We start from the raw sequence: 21437 nt of genomic DNA on the forward strand, positions 1-21437 counted from the left end.
GTTTAATAATATATACATATATAAACACATACACCCACATATATACACTTTTACACACAAATACTTTTTTTCTTAACTCCTCTTCCATCCTTCAGTTCTTGACAGTGTTTCCTTGCAGTATCAATTGCAAGTATTATTGGTATTATTCTTGAAGTCTTAATTACCATAACTTTGTCCTTTTCAAATCCAACCAAATCATCAGTACCACACTACAACAAAAATAATATTCCTCCCTCATTCCTGATGGTCGTTCCCACTGTTCAGATTTCATTCTAAATTCATAAAAAAATAGAGCTGCAAATACATTTTGCCTGAACTACTAACAAGCATAATTCTCCAGCACACAGTTTTTGCATAGAGGAGAAGTAAGGGCAGAATTGGGCACCATAATCATCTCTTTTTTGTCACTATAGCAGAACTTCATTTGGGTGATGCTGAGAGGTGATTTTCCAGCAGTCTCACTGTCAGCACCCAAGTCACCTCAGAAGCAGACACAGAAGGTATGTTCTTCAGCACAGAAAGGGACAGCTGTTGGAAGAGAAGGGAGGTTAAATTTTATCCATTTTGTGAGAAACACAGTAGGAATGCACCGCTCAGGAAAGCACTCACTTCGTCACAAGGTCAAAAGTTAGAGAGTTCCCCCGGTTCAGACAGGAGTGTAGAGCTGGCTGCCATTTTTATTAGTTGCATTAATTGGTTTCCCAAGGCTGTGCCTGCACGTGGAGTGCCTCAGCGCCTGGACCCTGCGGTGGTTGGGGGAGCACGGCAAGAAGCACCGAGGGCAGCCCGGCCCCGCTCTGCCACATCACGCCGAACCCCCCCAAGCCCACCTCGGGCATTAGCGGCACTCATGGACTACCCTGCTGCTTCCAGTGACCCCGTGGAGACAGAAATGCCATCTTCTCCTTTGTTTTTAAACATCTGGCGTTTTAACAACTGGGAAATCTAGTTGAAGTTAAAAGATAATATACCAAAGATTTCATTCGGTGTGACCAAGGGTCTGCAACACAGTCAATGAAGTTATCATCTGCCTTCGGTCCTGACGTTGCTTGGATTTAGTAGTGAGGAAATCTAGTAAACTAATAAACCAGTGCTTCCTGCAGCAAAATAGGCAGCTTCAGCAGCATATGTAGTTTTTCTCACCTCCAGACTGTGTAGCCCGCATCTTCACAGAGGCCAGATGGTAGAGTCAGCTCTGTGGGGCTGCAACAATACACGCATGAAAAATATGTAGTGCTATGATCATGAGGAAAAGATGCCCTAATACGTAACAAAATAAACTGGAGCATTGCTTTACTAAACAATCGAAACTGCCTGAATCTACCCGGGCATTCTGGACCAAGCTGCCCTGTCAAAAGCATGTTATCTTCAGCTATGAACACAGCTACGAGTTCTGTAGTTATTCTGAAAATCTAGACCCTTTTCCCAAATTTTTCTTTTACCATGGAAAAAAGGAATCATAGGCTTCTTTCACCACCACTATCCTTACCTTTAATTATTTATTATGTAAATAATCAGATAATTTTGTAATCTTTGGGGCTTTATATAGCAATGGTTTTTCTCTCCAGCATAACAAGGTATATGCCCCTCAAGTAGGCAGCGATTTACATGGAGTAAATCATTTACCACTGCTGGCAATCATTCACCCAGCTATCAGAGAAAACCAAGCGGTGCTGAGTGAAGGTCAGGGATCAGCTCCAGCCCAGACAGGCACGGCTAGGCTCTCATGGGTATGGCTTGAAACGGGCTGGTGGGAATCTGCAGGCTGGTTCCCAAAAGTTGATTTGGGGAGGGGTTCATGGTAGGCAGCACAGTGCCAAGGACACCCCTCTGCCCTGCAGCAGACAGCTGTGGGGCAGGGGAGTCCCCTCAGGACTGGGGTTCCTTTCCTTTTTCCATTTAATCTGAATATATTTTTCTAGCTTGTTTACCTCTCAGCTAAAACCATTAGGAAAAAAGCAATGTCTGCAGACTGAATAGCTGTTGTAAATCCAATTATTTTATAATTAATGGGTGTTGTCCTTCAGCAGCGTCTTATGCTCACTTTCCTCCGTGTCCAAGTGCCCTAATTGTACTTAATCTCTCTTCAGGCATCATCACAGCCATAATACCTAATTAGCATCATCAAAACAAGGTAGTCATTCAACCCATAAAGCAGGATAGGCATGGGAGGTACTTGGTATAACCTGCAACAACCACTCCAGCAGTATTTCCAGATCAAACTTCAATTTCCTCACACGTGCTGAAAAACCACCATTATCTGAATTTAAAAGAAACCAATGCTTCTGACCAGGTCTTGTCAGTAGCCCTTGGTTGAACTCAGCTTACATTGGAGACTCATCTGGGGCTGGCACAGCTGAAATAAGCTGGCTCTGTGCAATTGCTGTGCTGATGAGCCTGCTTCAAAAGCCTTGTGAAAATACTAGGACATCAGTGTGGCCCGCAGAGGTGTGACTAACCCTTTCTCATTCCAGCTACAGACACCTTATATGACTTTCAGCCTGAGATGACCTAAAATCTTAGAAATAAAAGGATGGCAAAGAGCCCTCCTCCTTCTGTGCACGCTGTGTCTGTGATTGCCATACAGGTAGTCATCAAGGTGCGTATCAGCTCACCAATTCAGCAACTCCAGTTTTCTACGCCTGGGTTGTGCAGAGGTCTCTGCATTGTCCCCGAGTTCCACTGGATGAAATCCCATCTCTGTTAAAGGAAATGGCAGAATCCCTGGTGGCTGGGATTTTACCCCAGAGCTCTCTAGAGGCCTCAGGCTCACTTATATCGTGCCCACACTGTGTCCAGGGTCTTCAGACAATTGCAGTCTATGGATTTGTTGTTGCAACTTTTCCTCCTTTACCTTATCCTCTCATTTGCATTTTCAAAATGTAAAAAAGAGAAGCATCATATAAAGAACTGTGTCATCCTTGACCTCCATGTTAATTTTGGTTTTGTTCATAAGTCCTTTTCCAAGGCTGCAAACTGACCATCTTTGTGCATGATGTTAGAGAGCGGTAACAAAGTGCTAGCAATTGCCTGGCTAACACCGAAAACTATTCCTGCAGGAATGGGAGCTTGGTGCAGCGTGTGAGCATTATTGCCTAGAGCTGCTAGTATTTCTTTTTGAACCACATCTCCAAGAAAATCCAAGGTATCATGTATACTTATGCATGAGGGTTTGGGGGTTTTCACTGGGTTTTTTTAGTTTTAACATTAACTATGGTTACTCAGAGACACAGGGAAGGTTTACTAATTCTTGCAGAGCAGCATGCTTGTATTTATTCCAAATTGTGTATTCACATCAAATATAAGTTGAAAGATGTGTTTTGGAAAATATCGTATTTGTGCAATACCAGATGCAAAGCTGGAAATGCAATTATTGTAACTCCAATCTACAGGGAGACTGTTAGTTTTCCACGCCGTTCTGAGCACGGGCATCAGATTTGAAACTCGGCTTAAGCGAGACCCGACATTTCTCCTACGAGAACACTATTTCTGAAAGCCTGTGTGATGCACATATCCCCCCGCCCCCGCGTTTGCCGCTCCCCCAGCAGGCAGCCTGCCGGAATGGGGGGCCGTGCCGCAGGTTTCGGGGTGCAGTGGGCGCGCGGCAGGCCCTCACCGCCAGGGGGCAGGAAACGCCGCCGCAAAGGCCGGGGCCGTGACGGGGGGGGGCGGCGGGCACCTCCCGCCAAACCCCCCGCAGGGGGCTGGGCCCGGCCCGGCCCCCTCAGCCTGCCGCTGCGGAGCCTCCCGAGGGGCTTGGGGCCCTCTCATGGGCACCGAGTCAGCCGTTCTTATTCCTGCTCCTCGAGCAACGAGATAATTCAGGTGCTTTACGGCACCCTGAAACTGCCGGCGGGGAACCCAAAGCGGGATTCCTCCCACTCAGCTGTTTTAGACTGAGGCTGAAGTGAAATGTCTGGTTGTCTCCCCGCTGCTGATGGAGAGTCACGCAGCCTATGGCGTTAGCTCCTGTCCACGCACGGCACCGCGCCGCAGAGGTGTGCAAGGTAGAGCCTGATGCCATCGTGCCTTCCAGCGGGAGTTTGGCACTGCCTTATGTCTCTGGCTTTGACTTCACTTAGGGAGCCAGAAGCTGCTGCCCTGCTGCCTGTTCTTAGCATGGTGATTTTTATATATATTTTTTTACTCAGTATTTTTGAGGAAAGAGGCAACTCTAGAAAGAGTTTTTCATTCAAATATCTGGAGGAAAAGATATTTGGCTCGATAGATTTACAGCAGCTTTCCTTTCCACCCATGTTTGCATTTGCTTGTCTTAATCCATATTTCCTGCCTCGGTTCCTCCTTCCCCTCTGTAAAGCCATGCACATCTCAAACCTGCCCACACAGCGCTGTAGAACACCGCCACCTTTTTCGTTCTTTCTAGCCTCAGCACAGGCAGCTCTTGTAAAAGGATGTCTTGGTTCCCAGCAGTGGCATCAGGAGCTTTTGGGATAAATTTAGTCTCCACATGCACATCCAGAAGCAGACAGTGTAGATTTCATTGCACAGCTCCGTATTAAAGACCCTGTTTAGCTTTTATAAATGACTCACCCAATAGCTCAGTCCACCGAGGCCTGATTTCTAAGAGACAACCTGGTCTTTAAACACATGCTCGAATGAGGGATCACAACACCAAATTAGAAGCACATGCGGACGTGACACTGGATTCACACAGCATGCATGAACATCAATACTTTGAGTCATTATTTTCAGGGGCAAATCAGGGGTGCTTCTTCTTACACAACCCCTCCCAAGCCTTGTTACAGCAGAAGCTGCCTCTGTGTTCCTCTCTGGCAATGACCCACTTTGCTGTATTTATTATGAAAAGCAATAGTTATAAATAGTTATGATGCTGAGTCTTCTCTCCCACAGTGCTGGACAGATAGGAGAAATTTAATCTATTTGTCCTGCTGCAAAAGACTCATCTTCAAATCAGCTTGATCACACTTACAGGGTTGGCTTCCACTTGCAGAAACAGTACTGTACCTCTAATTTTAAAAACATGTCTTTCTTGAGCATCATGTTGTTATAGACAGACCTGAGTGCAGGAAGATGAAAGAGGACTTTGCAGAAGATAACGTCTGTAAATGCCTAAAAAAATGGGAGAAAAAGTAATTTTAAAACTACACACAGGCAGAGTTATCACAGCCATGCATGACCAAAGAGTAAGTGTTGGGAGCAGTAGGAAAGGGCTGGGAGATGGAAGAGGGAGAAGAGGGAAACACTGTGCTTGGAGGAGAAATTTCCATTTTGGCAAGGGTGCTGCAGGGAAGTGTTGCTTCAGCTCATGAAGTGTGACAATATCTACCCATTTCTCTCAAGCGTTGGTGAGCTTGCTCTGTAAATACTTCTGTGCTTTAGAATAGGAAACAGTAAGATGGAAGCATCGGATTCATGTAGAAAAGAGTGGAGATGAGGGATTTAGTTTAAACGCTGTCACCGATAACAAGTAAGCACTGAAGATATGTGCTTACATAGAAAGAGGGGAATGGTAGGCAGGGGAAAAATATCCTCATCTTTTTGCTCCTCTCTTTTTAGTTTACACATCATACAGTAGATAGCGATTAAATTGAAATATAACCTGTGGTATAGTGTGATCAGTTGGAAAAGTGAGACCACGAGAGACTTCAATTGATCACACAATAACAGATGGGGTAATAAAACCTGGGACAATAAGGAATATTTGCGGAACAAATGAAAGATCAACTTCCCTTCTGTTGCAGAAGCAAGAAAATAGGCAAGTGTTAAAGAACAATCTAAAAGGCAAATTGATGAGGGAAAGAACATATGGTAAAGATGGAAACTGTTAAATACACACAGAGGAAAATGTATGTTTTTAAACCATCTTTACAGCATGGCTGTTTCTAGCCTTTGCACGCTTTTTTTTGCTACCATTTGTGAAGAAATAATTTCTTGGATCTCAGTAGTAAAAGCATGAAGGTACTAGGTACAAAATACAGGTTCAGCAAAAGTTTAAAGCAAAGCACAACAGACAGAGGAAAGAGAAAAATGAGACTTTATCACAGTTGATCTGAATAAAAATGCTACCAAGATCTTTTTTTCCCACACATACCATTGTAAAGGCAATTATGCCCTGCTTAGAAAGTGAATGCAATTAGAAACGGGATGGGCATCAGCTCTGTCTAGGCACTGACACTATACTTTTCAGTGCAGTATCCAAACAGCACCATCCAGTGTACCCCATACTCCATTCTGTTGGGAAAAGAAGAAATACAATAAACATGGGAAACATCGATAAACTACTCAAATACTTGAATCTCTTGCAACCACTCAGAGTCTTTCGGCTCAGTGTGCTGCAGGGCCAGAGGAGCCCAGTGGGTGATATGCGGTGCCTGTGCAGAGATCCAGCCTACAAGGGCAGTTCTAGGCACAGCCAGAGCTCGCTTGCTCTCTGTGGGACATGCAGGACCTCGTATGTCCGGCACCTCAGCAGCCCCAAATAGGTCTTCAGCTTCTGCAGTGAGGCAGATGTGCGGAGGAGAGGTACTCAGATCAGTGCTCGCTGCCACTCCCAGGTCGGCACATTCAGAGCAGCGTGGATGCGGCCAGTGGTCCTCGTCCAGCAGTGATGGCTCCAGGGCCCGTCCATGAGAAGCTCATCGCAGCCTCAGCACTGAGCAGCCTGGCTCCTAACGTGGGCAGGAAGGTTGCCTTTAAACACATGCCTGAACTGCAGATTTCAGTGAGAGTACCAGGCCCTGTTGTTCCCTCACTCTGTGCCCAGCTCTTAGGTAGGCAGGTCCCACAGAGCTCACTGGGACCATCCTATATTTAAAGGAAAGACCTGCCAGCTATCTGCCAGTTGCAGGGGTGACAGAGGGCGACAGGGCTGTGGCTCATGCATGGGCATTGCCCACTTGTGTAGTGGGATAAACAGCAGAGATGCATAAACCCTCCCTGGGCCCCATAGCTGGATCTAGCCTTGTGCAATTCTTTGCAAGATCAAAAGTACAGTTGAACAGAATCGAGGTCAAATCCCTGGATGTAGAAGTAATACCTTTTTTCCTGTATTTCTATGCTTGTTCTAAACAAGTAGTTATTTGTTCTTTATGCTGCAATTCCCCTTTCTTATTGCAGTATGAAAAAGACAAATATAAGAAAATGAAATGGAGAAGTCCCTACCTATCCCTACCTACAGCCCCATTTCAATACATCATAGTGAATCTTGTCATTTATGGTAATACGAAACCGACAACATGGCGACAACAGCAGCGCTGATGCTTATCACCTGGGCTACGCTGCAGAGCAGTGTGAGCTGTATTTTCAGCAGAGCTTTTTCTGGGTTATGAGTCATGCAGAGCCCTGCTTTTCTGCTCCTCTCCCACCTGCTCTGACAAACAAGAGAGTTACAGGTAAATAAATAAATAACCGGCTATTATCATCAACCAGTATTCAATAAAAAAATTCAACATACTGCTACATCTCCTGCACGCAGGTACATCTGGATCTTGAATCCAACATCCCACTTGTGCAATGACCTGTGTCTTGCCCCCTCCCACTCTGAAGCCTCACTTGAAGCTCTCCTGTTTCAGCCCTTCTTCTCATTTACTGTCATTTACCTATAGCAGTAGGCCAACGAAGAAGGGAGTTTTCTGAGGACTCTACAGCCAGTAAAGAGCAGGTGAAGAGGTTGGGAGGAAGAGATGAAAAGGCTGGAGGATGCAAGCAGTATAGTAATGCAAAAGCAAGTCTGGGCAGTGGATGAGAGTTTGCTGACAGCAGCTCTGTCACCCTGTTTAAGATCTTTCCAATGGTGTAGCTAGGGTTTGGGGTTTATTTGTAAGGGTTTCACTTCTCCCTTTTTTAAGGATGGGCATGTCTATGTGTCTCAGCACAGTTAAAGGTAACTAGATGGAAGTTACAAGAGTGAGCCAGAGTTTATCTGAGGTTGGTGGAGAGTCCTCTTCACCCCACTCACAGTAGCAAAGCTGAGCCTGCAGAGATTTCAGAAGGTGAACTTGTCGGCCCAGCAGTCTCATACTATCCGGTTAACTTTGACGAAGTGAATTAACACGGGGGCATCCACACATCTGGATGGGAGAGGATATGTGCTCTATGAGCTTTGTCTACAGTGCCTTTCATTTTTTTGCCAGCTTAACAAAGGGGCAAAATCTTGGCATAATCATAAACTCTTGACTACTTAAAAGTAGGGACTGCCTTTATAAAGCTCACTAAAAAAAAGGACCTCAGTGTCTGTTTCAGATAGCTAGGCACAACCAGAATTTAAACAGTAATAATAATATGTGTCCATTAGGATACAATCAGGATGCACAGCCAAGTATCTGCTATGAAGATACTTTTATTGGCAGCCCATTACAGAGCTGCTATAAATTCATTCTTTTGGCTGAACTGGCATAAGCCCCTCAAAACATAGGAACAGCTTTCCAATTTCTTGAGTGTTAGGCTTTTGGGCTCATCTTTCTGAAACACTTAGCAGTTTCCTCCAGTCATTTTATGTTCTTTTCCCTTTTTTTTTTTTTTCCGGGGGGGTGGGGGGTGGTGGAGGAGATATTTTTTGGTGTGTTAATACTGCAACAGTGAAACTCTTCCCTCAGGCTGGTTTAATTTTGTGGACATCTGAAACATTTGGGATCAGATTTCATACTGGCAAGTAGGACAATGGCATTGCCATAATGAGCTGGAGGCTAATTTATAGGCTTTGCAGATGTGAATGCATTAGCATGCAAATCATGAGTAGCCCCTGCCTATAAATAAAAGAACTTACCTTGCCAAGAGATGGCTGTACCAAAAATATAATGGCTATTATAAATTATAGGCAGGTGTCAGATTTCAGCTTCCTTTGTATTCTTGTTTGTGCTTCTCTAAAGGAGCATTTAAAGATGAAATGTATAATACAATGCATGGCACAGGCAGTTATAATCTTTGCTGCCCAGTGCTATTATTACCTTTTGCCAACTGCTATTCCTTCATTTGTTAGAAAAAGAGCTATTCAGACTTGTCAGCAACTTTGAATATGTTACAACATTGTAGTACTCTGAAAATAAACTGTGGTGAATGCACCGAACTGTGGCTCAGGAGAAGTTTTCTGTTCACAGCTCTGCCTCAGACATAGCTCTTCCTCAGATACTGTGTGTGGCCTGGGGCAAATGGTTCAAGCAGCCCATGCTACCATTTCTTTAGCTAAGAAATAAGCAAAATTACAGCTTGTTTTACCCGTGTTTTCTGTTTATAGAATAGAATCATAGAATCATTTTGGTTGGAAAAGACCTTTAAGATCATCAAGCCCAACTGTTAATCTAGCACTGCCAAGTCCACAATGAAACCATGTCCCTAAGCACCACATCTACAAATCTTTTAAATACCTCCAGGGATGGTGACTCAACCACTTTCCTGGGCAGCCCATTCCAATGATTGACAGCCTTCTGGGTGAAGAAAGTTTTCCTAATATCCAATCTCAACCTCCCGTGGTGCAACTTGAGGCCATTTCCTCTTGTCCTATCACTTGTTAGTTGGGAGAAGAGACCAACACCCACCTGGCTACAGCCTCCTTTCAGGTAGTTGTAGAGAGTGATAAGGTCTCCCCTCAGTCTCCTTTTCTCCAGGCTAAACACCCCCAGTTCCCTCAGCTGCTCCTCATGAGACTTGTTCTCTAGACCCTTCACCAGCTTTGTTGCCCTTCTCTGGACACGCTCCAGCACCTCAATGTCCTTCTTGTAGTGAGGGGCCCAAAACTGAACACAGCACTCGAGGTGCGGCCTTACCAGTGCCCAGCACGAGGGATAATCACTTCCCTAGTCCTGCTGGCCACACTATTTCTGATACAAGCCAGGATGCTGTTGGCCTTCTTGGCCACCTGGACACGCTGCCAGCTCACATTCAGCTGGCTCTTGACCATCACCCCCACGGCCTCTTCCGCCAGGCAGCTTTCCAGCTTTCCAGCCACTCTTCCCCAAGCCTGTAGTGTTGCATGGGGTTGTTGTGACCCAAGTGCAGGACCCAATAGTGTTTTGGGGTAAAGCCTGTTTTTACTGTCTATCTGTAGAGGGTTGTATATGTTGGCACACACTGTGCACTTTTGGCAGCAGAAATAACAGCAGCTCAAATCCTATGGGAGCAAAAATCTAAGTTTTTGGGGTTTTTTTATTTTCTTTTGGAACTTGATGAAACTAACTTAATGAGACTGCACTTACTGATGTGATTGGCTTTATCAAGCCATGGACACATGCAGTGCTGATGTCTCTATGACTTTGCCAGTTGCCTGCCACTCCCTACTTCCCCAAAACACCTTTTAATGACAGAAGGGTAGAAGCAGCAAAACTGAGGGAATCCTACAAGTTTCGTCCAAGCACATTGCCTTGTGGAGGAGAGAATCCCAAAGTATCGCCTTCCTCCCCTAAAGCAGAAGCTCTACAGTGAGGTCAGAGAACCGCAGAACTGTTGTTAACTTTTGCTGCTCATAGAGCTACTAATTTCTTCCTAAAGTAATTTTTTTTTTTTTTTTGAGGTTCATTGAAGTGGAAGAAAAATCCTTCTGAAAGTGAAATAGACCTGCTGGAGAGAAGGCTCACTGACAGCTTTGCCTATTTTATGGCCATGTTACATCAAGCTAAGCCTTTGCCATCTGCTTTGCGCCCAGTTGTAAATGGAAAAAAAGTCCCAACCAAACAAAAAGAACAAATCACAAGAGCATCAAGGAGATAAAAGTGATTTAACTGCCTGTATATGCTTCACCAACAATGCAGCTTGCACTGAAGATGTTCTTTCTCATGATTCAGACACAAATCATGAGGAAAACAGTTCACACACGACATAGTAAATTTCCTGCTGAGCTAGAGTTTTCTTGAAGCAAACCTGACTCCACAATAGGCTTTAACTGTACTTATATGAAATTATGTGAACTTTAGGTAAAGACTGTCCTTAAATATTTTTTATATGGTTTGCAGCTTAGGCAGTAAGGCACAATGGGGTGTGAATTATTTAAGGGATAATGCCCATGGTGGAGGAATGCATGAGGCAATAAATGGCTTTTATAGTTAACTGAACACCACAGCAAGGCTGTGAGATATCTGAGAAGCACAGAATGCATTAATTGAAAATATGTCCCAGTGCCATGTTCAACAAGGAAAAAGTTAAACAAACACAAATGTGAAGATTGTGGTTTTCTGACTACATGAGAATTTGGGAAATCTATGCAGCTGGTTTGCTAGAGAACAACCATCAGAAAGTGCTGAAGTGAATAGATTAATGGGGCAAATAATTAGGAAGTGGGGGGAAAAGCGATGAGATTCAGCATACGCAGGTGTCAATAAAGATCCATCATCCATGGGAAGCTTACTTTTTGCACTCAATGATAAATCCTTGTATCGACATGCAGCTTGTTACATGGTATTCTTGCTGCATTGTTAAGCACAAAGACAAAAGACATGAACCATCCATACAACATATCATAAATTTCTGTAATGCCCATGTAAGGGTTTTCCCTTAAGAAATTAAATTATAATCTAATGTGCTGTATTCATCTGTGGAATGCAAATTCCTGTAGAACTGGATTTGCTGTGAGCATAATGGGGAAAGATTGTTAATGAAAAGATTAACAAGCAGTATATCTATTCCTTGAATTTCTCTTTAAGTTAATTAAGTTAATAAAATTTAATTAGTATCCAGACATTTGATTTTCTCTTCAGATTATGAAACTAGAGATTCTAAACTGGTATGTATATATAGATATGCTTCAGCAGAGAAGAATATAGGCCTACCTCTTCTGCTGGTGTAACCCTACTGGACCATCTCCCGTGACATTGGAGGACCTGTGCCAGCTCAGAAACACCTGCAGTGGCTAACCTCTATTTACAGCAACAGCCTTTGAGAGCGAAGGCCGAGCATACAAGAATTGCTGCTGCCCTCCTCAGAGAGTAGAATGCATGCACATACACCACATGAAATATGTGAGGCATGTTAACTTGTGTTATTGGGAAGGGTTGCGGTGGCTACAGGACTTGCTTCCACTTCTGAAGGGAAATCCTATAACAGCGATTGACCCTTGCTGCAGGAAGGTGTGTCTTCATTCAGAGGCCAATAACAGTAAATTAGTTTACAACATTTTGCACAAGGCTGTACAGAAACAAATGGAACTTCAGAACTTCATCAGAAAAAATCCCACAATGATTTATACTTCATATAATTTGTATTTATATATCCTTAGGCAACATGACTAAATCCTCTTATTCTGATATTTACATTGCTATTTGTTAATGAGTCAATGATGCTCTGTTCTTCTGCACCATAAAGATCAACTTACCCTTGACATGCCAACTATTGGACTAATTTGTTCCCAAATGAAGAAATTATTCAAGTTAAACTCTTGGTATTTAAGAAGAAAATGTTTTCATCTTCCACCCAGATCAGAAAAGGCACAGTAAATTAAATGAAATATATTCTCATTACTAATGACATGTCACTGCATGAAATAAACATTGTATCTGTAATATATGTCATTTATAAAGTTGGCTGACATTATAGGTGAGACTACCTTAAGGTTACCTGGCAACTACCACAGTACAATCTCATTTTCACTCACTTTGCCAAATACTAACTGGGGCTGAAATCTTCCATCTGGAAGGGAGCAGGGGTGATTGCTTTGCATTTTGATCAGATTAGTTTCACTATTTCTGGACAAAAGAGAGATTATATTTTGCCAATGTTAATACATTCTGATAACCTTTCTTTGAGAAGATGTACTGTCCTCGTTTGTTGTCATGAAGAACTAAAACAAAATGTATGAGTGGCTTATGTATCAGGGTTATGCTTTTTGCTGCATTGTTGAAAACTTGTCCAAATCTGTCCAAATTTCAGAAAATCAGTCTATATGTGTTCAGTAAGGTCACTAGTTCTTATCAGTTAAAATCTCTGAAGAGTGTTTTGATAGTTATATACTAATACTCTACACTGTAAGGGACCAAAGACAAGCTTTCCTTTATTTGCAAACCTGCAAATGTGTAGGTGGTCAATAGCGTGTGACGCAGGAGCTGAGAGCAAACAAACTTGCTTATCTTGTACCATAATGGTGTCTGTGTGACTTAGCAGTGCCCAACCTAGACATAAATTGGTACTCGTGTCCTAAACGGAGAGTAGTACAGTAACAGATAGCTCAATCCAAGTTACTCTAACCTAATTCAGACTAGAACTGTCCCACATAAAGGAATATGTCAGCTAACTCTAAAGATCTACAAAGGGATAGATTTCATTTTTTAAAAAAAGAAAAAAGCCATAGAGGAGCTAGGGCAGAACTGGGCAGAGTTAACAAGGAGGCTGGGACTGTCAGGAGCATGAAGCTGGATGAGCATCTGGACTTTATCACAATGCACAGGCTGCACCTCCATGTTCTTTTAATAGCTCTGCTTTTGTGTGTACATTCTAACTAAATACAAGAATATATGAGACAGAATAGCAAAGACAGATGAAAAAGACAAGAGGACAGAGTTATCATCTCTTGTAAACTAGCTGTCAGGAAATCATAACAGTATTAATTCAGAGCATCTTTAATTCAAGCTAAATGTCAAATGTTACTGTACACGTCTGAACATTCATTGGTGTTTAAATTTTACACAGAACTTCTGTGTTCAGATCTAATGTCTTTTTGTAAAATAAGCCATATACACAAAATCATTCTGAGAAATTAAGTACTTGAAAATCAAAAACATACCTTATCCTCCAATAAAAGAACAATCCTCTTCAGCCCAATGGTCTGGCTGCTTATTATTCCTATCTCCCTATTCTTTACAGGCCCAGAAAAAACCCAACAGGCAAACCAGTGCAGCTACACTGCAGCAGCCTAAGCTCTCACACAGCAAAGGAGAAAGAGGACATTGTGAAAGTAAAGGGCTATGGTAGAAAAGCCTCTCTCTTTTCCTATCAGTGAGACCTGAAATCAGACAGTTCCCCTCGTTGCAATTGCAGCGATATAATGTGAGGGAGAAGAGTCGCGTAGGTCCAATCATGTACTGCTGAAATCAGTGAGGCTTACAGTAGGACTGAAAGCAAAGCTGCTGCTCGCTATGTTTAAGATCAAGCCAACAAAATACATTCACACTGTATCCCTATAAATAGTCATTGTTCTTTAAAGGACCATCATTCTAATAATCTTCCAAACTTCTTCATCTTTTCTTTTCTTTCTGCTTACCCTATAGTATACTGCAGATAGCAAGGAATCCAGTTTGACTACTAGAAATCAGATGAATCTGTAGCCTTGGTTATTAGACCCCTTTTCCGCCAAGGTTTTTCATTTATAGACTGAGTATATTTGATCTGGAAGCTATGGAAATCCAAACTCTGTAATGCCATTCTTTGAAATCCCTTTTCAAAATACATGTTGGGAAACACTCTGTCATTCTGCTAGGTTTTCCATTTAATGTAAAAGCCTTAAAAACATGTATCTGGATAACAGTGCTCTCCCTCAAGCCTACAAGGCTGTGCGCTTGTGTGCCTATTGCTGTAATAAGAGCTTTTGTGTGGTTCAATACCCATTTAGCATTGGATTTTCAGATCATGACTTAGAGGCAATTACTGTCCACTCTTAGCAAGTTGGAAGCTGAATGCTATATTCCCTCTGATTATAGCTCCAGAAAGTATATGCCAATAACAATCTGAGCATTGATTTCACATTGATTAATACTAGCAGTGCAATATAAAAGGGCATCACTCAATGTACGAGTTCATCGGTCAGCTTTAGCAAACTGCTGCCTTGAAGAACATCCCAAGAAAAACCTCCAAGCATGCAACTATACCACAGGTCTACTTACAGGTCGACTTTACTGTTAATTTGCAATTTAAGTGTCAAATCCAGGAACTCAGCCCTGTGCCCAGTCAGATGGCAGAGAGAGATGTATAAGTAATTGATAGTCTCCTCATTCATGTTGGAAGTATTGAACATGGTCTAGCTTTGAGACGTCAACAAGTAGTGTCTGCAGGGATGAGAGCACATGGGGAGTAACAGATCCTTACATCCTTTGGAAGAGCTTTTGGAGTCCAGGGCTTACCTTCCTTGAAATAAGTTCCTACTTATTATTGTGCAGAAAAAAGCATACTAAATAGGAACCAAATTATGTTCTGGAGCTAACTCACTCTCTTAATTCAGAACATTTTATCTTTTAAATCTTCTAAGTTGGTCTTTAAAGTTTGCAAAATAAGTACCATTGACTAACAGAGTCAAACCACATCTCAGAGAGTTCAGGGGCAGCATGGAGAAGGGAGAAATTTTCTCATGTTTAGTCTTTATATATGAATATTATATGAATGCATAATAAGAAGGCTCTGACTTGAATTTTGCTACTATTGCATTGAAAAACTGACAACATTCCCCCGAAAACAGGGAATACATTTCAGATTAATCAATCTGTGGCAGAACAGAATCTGCAAATGAACACTATTAAATAAACTATTTAACCTGTCCCTCGTGCTTCTCTTCACTTTGCACTATACTTAATAAATTTAGGGATCTGTCACAGAGGAGCCATACATTAGAATTTGAAATAGTGGCAAAAAAATCTATTTTAAAAACAGCGTATTATGTTGAAAACTTACACAATTTCAGCTTTTCTAGGAATATTTCTAGTACTTCAACCCATTTATTTACATGCTTAACACCAAACACGGTATGCAAATCACAATCCATTTCCTGGCTGGCAGAGATGTATGTTGTTAGGTCTTACCGACCTTTCTTGACTTTGCTTCACAAGCATTTGACAGCTGTAGATGCCATGATGTCCTTGTTTCCTAATAATGAGAGACATCTTTTTATCAGTCAAAGGCCACAACAGATTTTAAAGCAGTTTATGGCCTCAAATATGTATAAGGCACTTCTAACTTTGAGTGACCTACATTTCATACAGCTATATGACAAGTTATCAGTTCAGTCTCTTTCTAGACACAGCTTCAGATAGTTTGATTTTGCTCATTTTCTATATTCCAAATATATGATGGCCAGATGGTACAATCCTGACTTTTGCATTTAAGCCTTTGAATGTACTGCTCTTACACTCGTTAAGTTCTCTTTCCATGCCCCTGGGATTATGGGGAGAAAAGTGGGACACAAGGAGTCCTCTGAAGTTTAGCTGTCTGGCCAACTTGGAACTCTTGTGATATTAAGCTTAACTCCACGGTCACTTGTAACTTCCTCTCCCCTTGAAGCCTTTTCAGTAGAGTCTGATGGAAGAAAGAGAGCTTTTATAGTTCAAATCTTCATGCTGCCTTTTCCCATTTATTTACTCTTCTTTCCAAATTCTCATATTTCAGGGTAGAGCAGAACTGGAAATGGTACAGAAAAGGGCAATCAGTATGACCAAAGATCATATATAAAGATTAAATAGAATAGTCCACTCTAGACTGGAATAAGAACATGCTCAATGAATAAGGAATCATGAATGGTGGGGAGAAGGTGAATAGGAAAAGCTTATGCACTGTTTCTCACAGTACAAAAGCTAGGTAGCATCAAAAACCTAAGCAAAAAGAAGGTAAAGCTGTATGAAAAAGGTATTTTCTTTTGTTCGTGTGCAACTCGGCTGTGGAACTTGCTGCCACAGGATGGCTGTGAAGGTCAAAAGAATTAAAAAGTTCGAAAGGAATTAGATACATTCACAGAAGAAAAATCTGTCAGGTATTACTCAATACATAAAGATAAAACCACTTTCAGGAAATGCCCAATCTGCAAAGTCATAGAAATGGGGAGAGTTTGCCAGAGGAAGAGGCACTATACTGCTTCTACCCTTTCCCTAAGAATCTCCGACTAACTTCTGTCAGAAATAAGCTACTGGGTAAAAAGGACCTTGATGTGACCCAGAATAGCTGTTCTGCATTCCTGATACCCTCTCTGATTGCCTTTGCAGTTCCACAGGGAGATGAGAAGATTATGGTAGACTGAAGGCAGTTATTTTTGCTTTTCCTCTGCCTTTGCAGAAAGTATTTTTCAGCAGAGCCAGAGAGTCTTGTCTCTTATTTCTATCCTGCCATGGATCTCAAGACTTTACTTTTGCTTCAACTGTTCTTTGCAGAATAATTGATCTAAAGTTATGTTGAACAGACAGTGCTGAATATATGCTAGTTTTATTCACAACTCCTGCTTCAGAGGCTTTTTCTCCTTAACTCTCTAATCCCTGCACTCAGCAGCACCCGTTGTCACTGTGCTTTGCAGTGCTTTGCCTTTGTTCAGCAAGGTCATGCTGTGGAGGGTGCAGAAAGCAGCACCTGCTCAGGAAAGCCTTCACTGAGCACTCAGCTAGCCTCTGGTAACTCATTGTGCAATCAGGCAAACAATGACAGATGCCACCCTATCATCAATGATGTGGTTACAGTCTAGACTACCAAAGCTAAAACCAAACCTTGACAAGGGTCTTGCTTGTCTGAGTCTTGCAGCCTTCTGGGAGAGGGAAGGAAGGTACCTTTCTCTAGTATCAGGTGTCACGAAGGTGCTGGTGAGCCCATGTCCCAGCTACAGCCCCCTTCGCTTCAAGTTTTTTAAGCAATTTGTCCTACATGAGGACAGTCACATGTACAGAGCTTCTTGAGGAAAACAGCCCAAGCTTCTTTTGTGAGTCTGGTCAGTCCAGTCACAGGGGTGCTTCTTGGAAAAGAGTAATTTTGAAAAATCTGGCTAAGCACCATTTTTGAACCATGGAATCAGGTGGTTTTGCTGTCATGAGAGGGTATTTCTTAGTATTTTGTAATTAAACTGGAAGTTCTCAGGGACACAGCCCATCTCTTTGGTCCACACTGTCCAGTGTCTGCAGTGTACAATGAGATCCTGCCGGAGCGTATTGTTAACATGGCCAAAGCACAGGTAATACATGAGTGATGATGACTAATAGCAAATATATATGATTATCTCACAGTCTAACATGCCTTTGTCTCATATTTTTCCACTGTACATTTGCTTCTTTTTTAGGATCTAAGACTAGTGACTGGACAGGTGTGTACAGGGACAATATGGCTATATGGTATGGGAAGACATTTAAACTAACACCACATTGCCTCCCTTGGCTACTGGAAGGAACAGAGTCATAGTAGCATGGAGATCACTGAAGGCAAGCGTATGCTGTTCCTTAACTCTGCTTACTAGCCTGGATGAAGAATTGTACTAATACGGCTCTATTACTTTGGGTATCTTGCGTAGCTTGGCTTTGCTTACACACTTCTTGGTTGTGTTCAGAGTCATGGATATATCCTGGGATATAATCTGCATTCACATAACGCAAAAGATCAGTAACACTGCCCAAAGAGATCTGCATGGGATCCTTCTGACTTCCAGTTGGACAAGGCTTGAGCTGTGCAGGGGATCATCAGACCTGAGTCCTAGGTAGCCCCTACTACTGTAGAAGACTCCTGGCTTTCAGCAGCTGGGACATGGCAAGGACGACTTAGGAGCTGTAAGAGTGACCCTAGAAGCTTAGCTGTCTCTTCATGGCAGAAGATAGGAAATTTCTCCTCCATCACCCTTACTCTGTACCTAGACTTCCAGATCTTGTGACATCCTAGGCCACTTGCCTTGAAGGGGAGCCCACAGCACATAATTAAATGTGATGACCTCCCTGTATAAAGCTCAGTCAGTGACTGACTTCCAGCAGGACGTGGTTAGTGTGTATTTATGTGTTTGCGACAGACAACAGAGACAAGGATTGATGGAGTCCTGTTCATTTGGAGATGGAAGGCCTTACATGGAAAGTGTCAGCAAGCTGGCTCATGGTACTCTGACATACATCTGCTCAGGACGATTCATCACAGCTTACTTGTTTTTCCATCTGCATAATCTCATAGGCAGACCTTAAGATGCTCAAGAGAGCCTGAACATGACCTTTGTTTCTCTCAGGGCACTGACATAACTAATGGGAAAAAGTGTTTAGCAGCACAGAATCCATTTTGCTTGAAGACATTGGACAGTGAGTGAAACCCAAATAAATGCAAATGTTGATTCAGTGACATCAGCATCTATGAAAACACTGTGGCTCTGGTCAGGATTTCAGCTGCAAAGGGCTTCCTGTAGAGACCACAGAGAAATTAACTAGTGAGTTGATGATGCATATAGCTAGAAAATAATCTAAAATTAAAAATTAATTCAGTTTCATCACTGGCTTCCTGAAAATAAGCAATTAATTATTTACTATGAATAGATACATATTTATCTTTTAGTGTTCCACAGGTCCAAATGATCTCCGGTACATCACTTATGCATTAAAAATACCTCAAACATCATCACAGTCCTTTTTGTTGTTTTTCCCTCAGGAAAAAAAAAATAAAAGCAAAGACTTGAAAACACAGAAGCCAACCCCCACCTTCATTTCCACTAAGCACATCACAGAATAAAGAAGCAGCATATAGATGCGGAACAACTCATCATCACTTCAGTTTGAGCCTTGACTTACAGCATCATGGTTCACTAACAACCCTGGCCACTAGCTGTTATTGGTTTTTCATTCCAAGGAAGGTGGTGGAGCACGGTCAGAGATAAGAAACTGGGAAACTACTTCCACTTTCTTAGAAGTAGGTTTACACTCTGGAATCTGAAGCTTAATGGTCTTTCTGTTAGAGCTTTGTTTTTTGGTTTTTTTTTTTATTTTTTAATCTTTAGTATTGCAGCTCTAGGTATTCCCTATCCATCTCTAGACCTTTCTGGCATCACTGTAAATCCTTTTCTTCAGACATGAGTTTTACACTCTGGCCTTAAAATGCAGCTATGGATTATGCATTCATTATACTTCTAAACACAAGCAGGATCAGCCCTTGTAAGTATTTGGATAAGGGACAGCCTTTGAAAGCCCAATATCCTATGGGAAATGCTATGGCTGATTCACCAGGTGCCAATATTCTGTCTGGTAATTCACAATTGGTACTCTTCCAATTAACAGTAGGAGACATAACCGCTAATACTGCCAGCTGCTACCTGGACTGCCTTTCTTATCTGTTGTCTTTTTCTTTTCCTAGCCTGTTTGTCCGCTTGTATCTTTTGAGAGATATTCTGCAACAAGACAACAGCATTAAAACACTCAATTAACATTAACTGATGCAGTTGCAAAAAGGGCAAGTAGTGTTTCCTGGAGATAGGGCAGGGAAACACCAAACTGAAGGAGACAGGAGTTTTGATGGGTAGAAGGTATTCGGGGCACCAAGAGGAAGGTCTGAGCTAGCAGAGTGGCTGTTCTCTCTCCCAGGGGCTGGCTTGTTGGGGGGCACACAGGGGTGCAAGTGCTCCTCAAGGCACAGACAAGCAGGTTGAGTCATGACCTTCTGCATCTGCCAGCTGGGGAGAAAGGCATAGGTCCTGCAGGGGTCATAGCCATTTATTTGATCTCACTGGTTTCAGAGGATGACCAGCACCTACACACGTTGGTGCGTAGGCCTGACTCCCTGCGTGGCTCTGCAGAGGGCTGCCCTGCGGCAGGGCTGCAGGGAGAGGAGCGCCGGGCAGGCACGGCTGGGGAACCGGAATCTGGCCCTGCAGGCCCCGGCCGCCCTCAGCGGCGGGGCCGGGGGCGCCTCAGCCCTGCAAAGCCCAGAAAGCGTTTCCGAGCTCCGGACGCAGGCACGCTGCCTGACCCGGCAAGTCCCCCGGCTGGAGCCGCTGAGCCTGAATCGCAGGCAGACACGGAGCCCACCCTCCCTCTTTCTGGGGGCAGACAGGGGCTTGCCGACGCCCCCCGCCAGCCAGCCAGGCCGCCGGTCGCCATGGCAACCGTTCAGGCCACAGCCCGCCCGCGCCGTGTTCCTCCCCCGAGGGCGGCTGCCGCCGCGGGGGCCAGCTTCGGCGGCGCCATCGTCCGCTGCGGTGCCCGGGCCCTCCACGGCCGGCGGCAGTTGCCGCTGTCGCCTCTCCCCTCGGCGCCGTGAAGGGACTCCCTGCGCTCCTGAGGCGCGGGGAGGCCGCAGCCGCCGGGCTGTGCCCGCGGCGGGCGGGGCCAGGCCCGGCCCCAGCCCGGCTGCGCCACCGGGGCCTGCCCGGGGTGGGAGATGAGGAGGAGGAGGAGGGACTCCGCAGCGGCAACAACTGACGTGTCCCTTCCATGGAGCTCGGCGTGATTCATCAGCGGCGGCGGGGCGGCAGCGGGGTGCCGCGCACCGTCCCCGCGTAGGCACGGCCGCAGCGGGGGCAGCCCCGACACCGTTCTGCCGCCCGCACCGTCCTCTTCCTCCGCGCCGCCTGCTCCTCTGCCCCTGCGGCTACGCGAGGATCCCGGAGGAGGCAAAATGGAAGAAATCTTGCGAAAGCTGCAGAAGGAGGCGTCGGGGAGCAAGCACAGGGCCATCAAGGAGAGCTGCACCTGGGCCATCGGTAAGGAGCGGGGTCGCGGGCAGCGGCGCCGGGCTGACCCCACCGCGGCCGGGCTGCCTGCGGGGGAGCGGAGCGGGCGCGGCCCGGCCATGCCCGTTGCGGTGCAGTGCAGGAGCCTCCGACGGGGAGGTTTGGTAGCGGC

General features: G+C 44.0%; 1 protein-coding gene across 9 annotated transcripts in view; it reads left to right on the top strand.

The window, feature by feature from the left end:
- The first annotated feature begins 20770 nt into the window (after positions 1-20770).
- ARFGEF3 (ARFGEF family member 3) overlaps positions 20771-21437 on the top strand; it is a 101159-nt gene continuing 100492 nt past the window's right edge. For 4 of the 9 annotated variants that reach the window (XM_075748234.1, XM_075748235.1, XM_075748237.1 and 1 more), the window contains exon 1: positions 20772-21295. In XM_075748234.1, coding sequence (XP_075604349.1) covers positions 21211-21295 — 85 coding nt within the window. In that variant the 5' untranslated portion in view covers positions 20772-21210. Of the gene's footprint in view, positions 21296-21437 lie in introns of all 9 variants that reach the window. The other 5 variants (XM_075748236.1, XM_075748239.1, XM_075748240.1 and 2 more) reach the window with 2 other exon arrangements.

Source organism: Balearica regulorum, chromosome 3 (genome assembly GCF_011004875.1).
Source record: "Balearica regulorum gibbericeps isolate bBalReg1 chromosome 3, bBalReg1.pri, whole genome shotgun sequence".
Taxonomy (NCBI): domain Eukaryota; kingdom Metazoa; phylum Chordata; class Aves; order Gruiformes; family Gruidae; genus Balearica; species Balearica regulorum.